The sequence below is a fragment of the Sturnira hondurensis genome, unplaced genomic scaffold (genome assembly GCF_014824575.4).
Source record: "Sturnira hondurensis isolate 20B ecotype Veracruz unplaced genomic scaffold, ASM1482457v3 Scaffold0009223, whole genome shotgun sequence".
Taxonomy (NCBI): Eukaryota; Metazoa; Chordata; class Mammalia; order Chiroptera; family Phyllostomidae; genus Sturnira; species Sturnira hondurensis.
Window position 1 is genome coordinate 1,747,305 of NW_028081854.1, and position 11,434 is coordinate 1,758,738.

At 42.3% G+C, this 11,434-nt stretch overlaps 1 protein-coding gene across 2 annotated transcripts in view; it reads left to right on the forward strand.

Moving 5' to 3' along the window:
• The window catches only part of DCUN1D3 (defective in cullin neddylation 1 domain containing 3), a 45,866-nt gene extending 38,379 nt beyond the window's left edge, over positions 1 to 7,487 (forward strand). For both annotated transcript variants that reach the window (XM_037056899.1, XM_037056900.1), the window contains exons 2-3: positions 513 to 1,048; positions 2,448 to 7,487. In XM_037056899.1, coding sequence (XP_036912794.1) covers positions 618 to 1,048; positions 2,448 to 2,931 — 915 coding nt within the window. In that variant the 5' untranslated portion in view covers positions 513 to 617 and the 3' untranslated portion in view covers positions 2,932 to 7,487. The remainder of the gene's footprint in view (positions 1 to 512; positions 1,049 to 2,447) is intronic.
• Positions 7,488 to 11,434: the final 3,947 nt, after the last annotated feature.

Sequence of the window (11,434 nt, forward strand, 5' to 3'; positions counted from 1 at the left end):
AGGTAAAAATCCTTTACCTCTTTTTCAGGTCATTATGAAATCTATAGTTGTCTTGGATGTGGACACCCCTTCTCTCTATTCATCCTGCTTGAAAAGGAAATCTGAGAATTTTGACCTGAGACCAGAAGATGAGCCTTTTATGTGCCCCTTCTGGTTTAATTTGTGTTCAGATAACTTTCTTATGTGATGGCAAGTTAGCAAGACAGATTTCCTCTGGAATATTTTTGGCAAACATATAGTTTTCCTTGATGCATTCTGCACATGAATCAACTTCTTTGTAACCTGTGTTATTGTAGGAATTTTAGGAATTTTCTGTATTGGTTCTCCATTTGTGCTGTATAGCCTCTGCATTTTAAAGGTGAATGTACAGAGCTGCCTTACAGGGAAGGGGCTGATGAGCTCAGGGTCTCTCCTGGTTTGTGCTTGGCTCCATGTGCTGCCCAGTCCCCAGAGGATGGCTTCCATATCCTTTTTCCTTGTCCAGTGGTGACTGCTCTCTCATTTCCTTCCAGTTTGGCTGGGTCCTCTGGTTGATGGCATGTTGAGATTCAAGGGCCACTGGCAGCGAGGGCATCTGATCCAGAAGGGGCCACTCTAGAGGCCAGGCTACCAGTACCATGGGCCAGTGTGTCACCAAGTGCAAGAATCCCTCATCAACCCTGGGGAGCAAGAATGGAGATCGAGACCCCAGCTGCAAGTCACACAACAGGCGAGGTGCAGGCCACCGTGATGAACAGCTGCCGGCTTGTGGCAAGCCAGGTGGGGATATCGTCGTCAATGGGACCAAGAAGGCAGAGGCTGCCACTGAGGCCTGCCAGCTGCCAACATCCTCAGGAGATGCTGGGAGGGAGCCCAAGTCTAATGCCGAAGAATCTTCTTTGCAGCGGTTAGAAGAACTGTTCAGGCGCTACAAGGACGAGCGGGAGGATGCAATTTTGGAGGAAGGCATGGAGCGCTTTTGCAGTGACCTATGTGTTGACCCCACAGAATTTCGAGTGCTGCTTTTGGCTTGGAAGTTCCAGGCTGCTACCATGTGCAAATTTACCAGGTTAGTCACAAATATTTTTCCAAGTGAGCAGAGAAGGAAAGAGAACACCATTGGACAGTAGTGCCCAGCTAGGGTAAAACTAGGTTGGCTTCAAAGGGTTTAGGTAAGTCTTTCTCTCTGTCTAATTACCCTAAAGCTATTTAGCCTCTGAATAACTGGGCATCTACCATCTTTGCCTGAAGTTAAATGAGGTATAATCCATGTTGAGCCCTGTTGCCAAGTTGCTGCCAAGCCTCCCTGTTGCTTCAGGCCTTTCACTCCCCTAATAACCAGTTCCCTCACTTCCTCAATATTTATTGTGCACTTGTCATGTGCCAGACTCTGAGAGTATCTGTAGAGGGAGTGCCTGTCACTGCATTTCACACAGTGCCCTCAGCTGGCCCAGTTATCTAGCAGTAATTGCACAGTCATGGTCATACATCCCTATAGAGGTTGTTTGTTGGAAAGGACATGGCAGGATCACCCCAAGGTGTGGTTTGCAAAGTACTGGGTGATAAATAAGAATTAACTTTGAGCCCTGGCTGGTATGGCTTAGTGGATTGAGTGTCAGCCTGTGAACCACAAGGTCGCCAGTTCAATTCCCAGTCAGGGCATGTGCCTGGATTGTAGGTCAGGTCCCTAGTTGGGGCATGCAAGAGGCAGCCAATTGATATTTCTTTCGTATATTGTTTCTCTCCCCCTCTCCCTTTCATTCTCTCTAAAAGTAAATAAATAAAATCTTTAAAAAAAGAATTTACTTTGAGAAGTCCCTCCTATAATTTCTAGCCCCTGGGTAGCTTACCAAGCAGACCTCAGGGGCCTTGTATCTTTAGTGGATACTGTATTCTCTGAGAAGATGATCAATGTGAGACCATATTTTGAGCTGAAGTGTTACACAGATATTCAGAATACATACACAGTTTTTGTTTGTTAATAATAGAACTTTGATCTATGGTGGCAGTTACCTAGGTTCATGCACAATCTTTGGCTTTAGAAATCTCCCTTGGCAGTCACCAAAAATATTCCAAAAACAATACTCAGAGAATCGAAAGGAAAGCAGGAAGGGCCTCGTATAGGAGGAGAGTCTGAAACTCAGTCACTACTGCAGGATGGAAAGCAGGGCATGGAGTGGGAGTTTAGCTTTGGGAAGGTGAATACATGAATGGACCATCGTCAGCTGCCTACCATGTGCAGGCACTATTAGAATCAGTTGGCATATACTAACTTGTCCTCACCAAAGCCCTGTGAAGCAATGTAGTAGTCTTAGCATTTCACAGATAACTCGTTAAGTGGAGGAGTAGGAATTCACATCCAGGCCATCCATCCCCAGAGCTGTGGTGCTAATCACTACACTGTATTGCCTCACAGGAAATGATTCTCATTTACAGTTATTAATTATGCCTCTTACTTCCTGTTGCAGGAAGGAGTTTTTTGATGGCTGCAAAGCAATAAGTGCAGACAGCATTGATGGGATCTGTGCCCAGTTCCCCAGCCTCTTAATAGAAGCCAAACAAGAGGACAAATTCAAGGATCTCTACCGGTTTACATTTCAGTTTGGCCTGGATTCTGAAGAAGGGCAGCGGTCACTGCATCGGGAAATAGCCATTGCCCTGTGGAAGTTAGTCTTTACCCAGAACAATCCTCCAGTGTTGGACCAGTGGCTAAACTTCCTAACAGAGAACCCTTCCGGGATCAAGGGCATCTCCCGGGACACTTGGAACATGTTCCTTAACTTCACTCAGGTGATTGGCCCCGACCTCAGCAACTACAGTGAAGATGAGGCCTGGCCGAGTCTCTTTGATACCTTTGTGGAGTGGGAGATGGAGCGGAGGAAAAGTGAAGGGGCTGGGGGAGGTGTGCTCAGCTCAGGGCCCTTGGGCTTGTGTCCCCAGGAGCAGACTTAGTGCTCTGTTCCAGGCAGCCATGAGGGTCTGCCCGCTGCCCTGGAGCCACCCGAGGAATTGGACCTTTCTGGAAATTACGTAATATCCAGATTATTTTCTACTCTATGCCTTTCTCTGCCTTGTATCTGAAAGGGCTCTAAAATGCTGTACCATGTTTTAGGCACTTTCTGTTTTTTTCTTTTGGGGGGATTACTTTGGTTATTTTGGGGGGGTCCCCCAAAATATTTGAACCTGGCTACATGTTGTGTATCTTCTTCTTCTTCTTTTTTTTTTTTTGAAGCCTTCAGATAGTATTGGCCTGCCATTTGTTGCACAGATTTTTTTTTGGAGGGGGGCAGGTTGGGAGGGCATAGAGCAGGGTGGGGAACGTGGGCGAGTTAGGTTGAATTAACATTGCAAACAATGCAGTGCCAGATCTCAGTTTTGCATAGTGTTTTTCAGGGCAGGTCTGTACTGTGTGTAGTGCTGTTTACATGGTTGAATTTAGGTTGTAATGACAATTTTTAAAGATTTACACAGAGTTGATTAGCAGTGTTAACTGTTAACCACATTGCATTAATTTCCAGGTGAGTAAAAGCTCTGGGAGAGCCAAGGCCAGCCGAGTGTCTGTAGTCTGGTGACAAACCTCTTTTAAGTGAATTTATCTGAAATCCTTCCTTCTCGCACTTCTTGCTCATTTCTTTGACCCATTGCATTTCACATTGACTTTATGCACCAACATGCTGCACCTGTCAGTCAAGTGAGCAGTGATTTTAGAACACATACTAACAACCACTTAAGTACTGAATGCAGAGAAAGCAGTGCTACCTCAGTTTTGCTGGAAGTAGACTTTGATAGTTTTTGTTTTTGGTGAATTTTCTGTATTTTCATGTTGTAAGTGGAAATACATTTTTTTATTTGCCTTGGAGCCAAAGTTTGTTTCTGGTGGTCAGAAAATTGCCTGTTGGCCACCTGACTTGAAGGAAAACTGTGGTGTGGAGCTCTGCTTGAATACTTTTTAAAAAACATTTTGAGTATCATCAACTTACTTGTCTGGCAAGTGCAAAAGTCTGGGGCCGGCCTGAACTTTGCCAAACAAATGCAGGCAGGTATTGAATAGTTAAATGTGTGCCCTTTCCCTTTTTGCTGTACCCATGTTGTCACTTTACCCCTAGGCATTATTTATTTCTGTTAATGTCAGGCTCATTTGGGGGTAATGTGATGACTGTTTAGGTTTACATGACCCTCTTTCCTTCCCCTCCACCCAAATAAGGTAAATATACATATATGATATGTATATATTTTACCTGTCTAAAATATATATATATATATACATGTATATGTATCTATATTCTTGTATCTTTGCCTGCTAAAACTGGCCATAAAAAGAGGGAGCTGCCTTCACTATATAAAGTATAAGAGCACAGGGAATGTTGTAATGGAAGCTTTTGAATTTGAGTTTGGACTATTTTCACTAAAGAGAACATGAATTTTCTCAGCTCTTTCCTCACTAGAGGGAGGCCCAGTTCCCCAGACTCCTCTGCGCGCTCCCTTCATGAGGCCAGCTTTGGACAAACTGCCACATAGGAGCTGACTCTGGTCCTACCTCGTTGCAGTAGAGGGTCTTCTTGCCATTTTTTCATTTAAAAAGAAATGACCTTAGAAAACTGAACTGGAAGGGTGGGTGGAAGGTACTGTACAGTTCAGCTTTCAACACTTTGGAACAGATTAAAAAAGGAACCTTTCAAATAAAAACTTACAAAAATATTTATGCTTTTGAAATAACAAGTTTGTCTATAGAACGCTTGGAGTTTCCTCCCCTAGCTACCCCCTCTGCCTCCCAGGTATGTTTCTCAGCCTAGGCAGAAGTTTGAGTTTATTACTAACTAGCCTTATGGATTCAGGCTCCCATCTTTAGAACGACTATTTAAGGATATCCTGCAGTTGATGTCTTTCTGAAATTGGCATTGAATTGGCATGGATTTTTATAATCCTAAACTTGATAGTTGTCCCTTTAGCAGGGCAAATGGGGAAATTTAAGGTCAGCCACAGCAAGTTAGCAGTACTGCTGGAAAGCAGAAGAGGGTTGGATCTCAGTCCCCATGTCTGGCTTTGTTCTAGCCTAAGACAAGATCCTTAATAGTTTCTAGGGGCTACAGCTAGTTCTCCAGGTTCAGTTGTAGTCCGAATCCCCACACTGATTCTCATCTAGTCAGCAATCCCTTATTTTCCCCAATTCTGAATTGGGTAAAGGTAGAGCAAGGCAAAAGGCAGGCTCCTCCTAGCCAGGTTAAGGTTCCTTCTGTCCCAGATAAGAAAAGTATAGAGAGAAGTGCACAAAGGATTCTGAAGACTGGAGAGAGGCACTGGATTCCATCCCTAGCCTACCAGAAGGCATTCCATGCATTAGGTGTGCTACAGTAGATGGATTTTGCTTTTCAATTAATTGTTCAGCTTCCCCAGTCCCCACAGAACCACCATTTAAAGATCTTTTTTGGTTATATTTTTACTGATATAGTTGTTACAAAAATAAAAAATGAGAAACTAGAAAAGGGAGGGACTTACCAGATCCTTCCAAATTTGAGTCCCTGATGCAAGGAATTCTGTAGTAGCTCTGGGCCAGTGCTTATTATAATAGTCTTATAACCACAGGAAAATGCAGTTTTTCTCCAAAGGGATCCAAGCTGGGTGTGTAGGCTTTTCAGTTTGTACTTCTGGGAAATGAAAGAGCCTGTTCTTGCCCCATAAATAAGTTTCCTACTTAATGAGCAGGAACTGTGTGGAAGAGGCCAAATGCATGCCCCTTGGCTAATAAGCAAGGCACCCTTCATTTGAACAGTGTGACAAGGTGTGGAGGGGCAGGATACAGATGACTTTTTGAAAACGGGCAGATATCCAAGAGAGCACAAACTGAATTCATGTGCTGGCAAATTGCTTGGCTTTGGCAGATGGTTTTGTGAGCTTCAGTGAGGTTTCTTTACCAATTTATTGGAAAGCTGTATGAGATGGTATGACTTCATTGAACTACTCTTCCCCATCTCTGCCATGTTTCATTCTTAACCCCACCTCCTGTAATGGTACTTTGTTAGGCATCAGTTGGTTGACTCAGCCGTTCTCCCTCATCCCTGCCAGATGGGCCCATAGTATGAATTGGTTCCAAGACTCCATACTGAGTTCATAAGAAAAATCTAGAGCTGGTTAAAGATACAAATTTCAACCAAGCTCCCAGGCCCAAGGAAATCCAATTGAAAATGTATAGGCATTGTTTTCAATATTAAAAGGCTTAAGCCACAGTATTAGATGGTCTTTGAAACAGATCATCTCCCAGGGGCTGGAGAATGCAGGGTGTGGCGTGTCATGGGTCATACGATGGCCTCATATCAGACTAAGCCAAATTGTATTAAACAGTGGTGGGAAAATACTGGGATCAGAACTTGAGTTTAAGTTTTAAAACCAAAACATCTGTATTTAGGACTGTGTTTGGTATGCCACACTGAAAGCAAAGTGTTCTGTGCAATACAATTATAAGGCAAGAACTGCAAGGAAGGTGCTGCTAGGTTAGTTACCTGAGTTTCCATTTTCCTTACATCTCTGTTTGCTTAGTGAGGACTTAACCAAGTAATGGACTCTGGCTGAAAGGACTCTGAAGTCATGAGGGTGTGTTGATGGGGACTCACTTGAGGGCACATGAAATCAACCCTTCTCTTACTTCATTCTTGTTTTCTGAATTATTTAGAGGGGGTTCCCACTACCTCCCTGCAGTTTACTACTAAGGGAAGCTGCAAATACAGAATATATTTAGTAGAACCTGAACTGTGACTGTGTGTCAGTGAGGATCAGCAGATATTTTCCTTATTAGAAGATGAAGTAGATGCTTGAGCTCTGGTTCAGAAACCAAGATATTTCCAAATGGCTTTGAGTAACCATCAGGATCTGCTTCTGATCACAGCCTCCCTGTTCCTCTTGAAAGGTCAGCCAGCTCTCATACTGACCTATTTCCACTGCCCACCTCCACTCCCTACCTTTCAACACAGATCTTGGGTATCCAGAGGAAGCCATCCAGCAGCTGCTTTCTCCCCCCTCCACCTATCCAGTACACATTTATTCTGGTAGAAGTGTCTTCCCTTACTCTGGTCTCAGACCCAGGTCTGTGATTGATTGCTCTTACCTGTTGCACTAACAAATGATTCTAGGTTCCAAAGGGGGCTTGATCGAATAAATTGGTCTTACAGATACCCTGCCTTAACCTGCTGAGGTGATGAGTCCACTGCTCATGTGCCCTCCACCTTTATGGATTCCTCTTCGTTTGTGACCAGTATGTTTCTTGAGGTTGTACAAATTTATTGACAGAAGGCAATACTTACCTGTCTTCTCTGCACTTACACTCCAAATAGCCCCTTGAATATTTTTATTAACTTATTACACATATCTCTATCTCTGCCTACATTATTTTTTTTTGATGTTCTTTTATTTGGAAGGTTACCTGCTATTGGGTTTAACAAATTTGTTTACTTGGTTATTAACAGTTCTGGAAGAAAATAATAAAAAATCAGTGGTTTTATTCTGGAGTGACACTAGATAGCAATTCCTGTGCTTTGGAAAATCCAGATAGTATAAGATCCCCAGACTCTGCCACTCACCACCCTTAATTGCCTTTGGGGTCCCAGTACTTTAGGCAGAAAACAAATCCTCACAGGGCCATTTCCTAAATAGTCTTACCTTAGCAACTGATACGGCTTCCGATGAGGAATAAAAAGTAAATTTGAGCACTGTGCTGAATGAATGACTTCTACATATATCAGATTGGCAGTGATTAAGGCAGAGGAGACAAGCTGAAGCTGTCATGTGCCACTGCTGTGTGACCATTGGCAGGTGAGTGAAAATCTGAGTTTCTTTGACTTATCTGTAAAATCCAAAGACTGTTATTTCCATCAGTGTTAAGTGCTTCCAAAACTCTTTGTAAATCCTAAAACTTGTAAGTTTAAGATTTTCAAAAGGATGTTATGAGAGTAATGCAGGAAATCCAGAGAATAGGAGAGGAAGGTTGACATGGTCACACATAACTTTCCAGGTCACTGTCTCCCACAGGCCCAGCTTCCCTCTGTGCCAAATTTGGGGAAGAGATGAAAGACTTAGACAGCTTAGACTAAGATGATCCCTGATGGCTCTCTCTGGCTCTTACATATGTAAGTTTCATTATGATAGACTGCTTAATAATCCTTAGCTTCCTTTCATTGTATTTTTTGTCTAGTTAGTATTTATATTCAGGGAAGCAATTGGCCAGCCACCCTTCTTCTTTGATGGAAGCCCTAATGGCCTTCCCAAAGATTCCCAATCTCATGTTGGTGTCCCCTAAAAATAAGTAAGTACTGTGGTGGGATTAGAAATGCTTTTGTTTCTGTTCCAGTTGGAAAGGGCCTGGAGTCATTGGTTATAATCCTCTCCAGTAAAGAGGGTTACAAAGATTTCTCAACTTGACTTTTTCCTTTTTCTCAATTATTACCAAAGCCTACAGCTTCAGATATAGGAAATCTAGATGGTGATTCTTTTCTTTCTCACTTAAAATGTAAACCTCCAGAACATGTACTTGTTTGGTTCCTGGGCTTGTACTTTCTGTGATGTGACACTTCAAGAATAATGAGCCACTGGGCTTTACAGATACAGGTATGGGAAGTAACAAAGTGAAAATACTGATTTAGATGCTTGTAGATAGCCTAGAGTTATTCAAAGTGTTGTCACAGGGGTGTGCAGATTATATAAGGCTAAAATCCAATTTTCAATTAGATGAGGGGCAAGCCAACTTCATACAATTACCAGATGAGCCTAACTGCAATGGACTTTTCCTAGCAGAAAGGTATACTGAGTGTAATGTTGATGGCTCAAAGTAGTACAGATGAATCACCACAACACGGGCCTCTTCCCTCCTCTCAAATCCAGCCAAGCACATGCCTGGGTTGGTTCTGGAAGTCATCCTCTACCTCTGGGTTTTCATCTATATCAAAAGGGTTAGTCTGCCTGGGAAGGAAGGGCAAGGGAGGGAGCCAGGCTAACCTCTCCATTTCCTGTCCTGTGCTAATATTTTTCAGGATGTCCTGTCTATGAAAGCCATAAGGCACTTACTATATAATTTCCCAACCTTAGGGGTGCTGAGAAAGTCCTAGTGGAATATGGCAGCAATGCTGTCAGCAGCAAAGTATCCATGCTGATGGGGACTCTCCATGGGCCCTGCCTATGTTTATTATGGGAGGTGCTACTAAAATTGCTAATAAACTAAAATACAGAGCTACAAAATAGTGTGGAACTAGTGTAAGACAAGACAATATGGACACAGGCTCTTGTATATGTGGACTTACATAATAAAGGAGGCATAGTCCTTTATTGGGTAAGATAGATAATTGGGTAAAATCTAAATATTTTGGGGAAAGTTACCATAGGCCAAAATAAATTCCAGGAGGAATAAAGGTATAAGTATAAAAATTAAAGCATTAAAAAATACATACCTGTTAGTGGATATTAAATTGATCTCTGGATCAATCAAGACTTTCTAAGCAAAAAAGCAGATAGAAAAAATAAAAAACAAAATTCTAAAACATAAAAAAACAATTAGAAACACTTTTGCAATGATTGAGGAATGCATACTTAATCCCTAAGACCTTAAAAATTGCACATGGAAAAGTACTTAATAGACACATGGGCAAAGGATATTGACAACTTGTGGAAGAAAACTGATTAGCCAAAAACCTTCTGGAAAAAATAGTAGATGGCAATCTGAAGGGTATTAAAAAACCCAGAAAATAAACCTATAATGAAAAACTTTTATGATTTATCAAATTGGCAAGTATTTGAAACAAATCCATGATAGCAAACATAGGGTAAAAACTTTTCTGAAATAAAAAAAATGAAACTAAGTTTTTATGGTCTAATCCAATAATTTCACTTCTAGGAATTTTTCAAGATATATTATGTGCCAAAGATGTGTGTGCAAGGACATAATTTATAGCATCATTTGGGAACAATTTAAGTGTCAGCCATAGGAAACTTAGAAATTATGGCACACACTAACATTCTGGAATATTATGCAGCTATTAAAAACTCTGCTTTTGAATAATGGAAAGGTATGATAGAAAATGATGAAATAGTGGCAGTCGCTGACTCCGAGTGATGGTATTAGATGTGATTTTAACTTTTTTGTATTTTTCAGTTCTTCATTAATGAGTTCCCTTTGTAAGGACAAAAGGAGATAAAGACAAATATGGCCAAGTGGTCTGAACAACCCCATTGTGGGTGAGGAGGGCAGAGGCAGAGGACTATGTTTAGAGCTGAATAGAGAGTTCTGTAAAAACCCTCAAAGCTGCTCTCACCCGCTGCAAGAAGCAGCAGCACTGGCAGTTCTGCACTGGCTGTCTAGAGGGTGTGGGAGGAAAAATGCACAAACGCAGTTATGAATGGAATATGTTTTGCAAGAGCCCAGGTTGGCAGCTTTGGCTTCCAAAAGATGAGAGAGTGAGCCACAAAACCAGTGTGTGCAGACTGAAGCCTCATAGAGGCCTGTGGTCCTGGCCTATCTCTGCAGTTCTGGAGTTGGGGGTTCACAGGGGACCTCTAGCCCCACCCATCCAGAAGGAAATGGTCTTGGCTATGACTAGAAGCAAAGGGAGCTCTTGGCACAGAGAGCCCTAATCTGCTCTGTGATCTTGCACATGGAAGAGAATCCTTAGTAAAATGTCATTTATTGACAATGTAGGTTTTCCCTGATATATGAAGTATTAATGTCCCATTTTAAAGGTGAGGAAACTGAGGCTCAAAGAGGGAAAATAATTCATATAGCACAATATCTTGTCAATATCCACAAAGTGTATCTTTGATTTTTTACAGTAATCCTCGAAAGTATAGATACTTTCTCATTTTATACACCTGAGGAAGTAGATTCAGACGAGATTTAAGTTATTTGCCCAAGAGCAGAGCCAAAGCATCAACTCCAGGCCTGTCCATATCAAGGCAAATACTTGTCTCAGGACTGGATTCTCATGAGGTAAACAGCAGCTCAGCTCCCACTGCTTTTGAGCTACTCCCACTGCTTTTGAGCTACTTCCACTGCTTTTGAGCTGAGCTGCTGTTTACCTCATGAGAATCCAGTCCTGAGACAAGTATTTGCCTTGATATGGACAGGCCCTGGAGTTGGTGCTTTGGCTCTGCTCTTGGGCAAATAACTTAAATCTCATCTGAATCTACTTCCTGGGCAGGAAGGAGTTTAGCAGCACTCTTAGTTTTGGGATACTCTCAGGCCTTGCAGGGGAGAGGTGGCAGTGTACCTGGGGAAACTGCCTCTTTACAAGGAGCTTCAGGTTGCAGTGTCTCTCACCCCAAATCAGGCTCTTCAGTTCTGGTTCCTGGTCCCACCTTTCACATAGGGCCAGATCATTCATTGAGAAGTCACATTTAAAGGATTAAACACTGCCTGAGTGCCCAACCTTCAGAATTTTGAGACCCCCCCCCCCATTATAAAAGTAGTATATTCTGATCC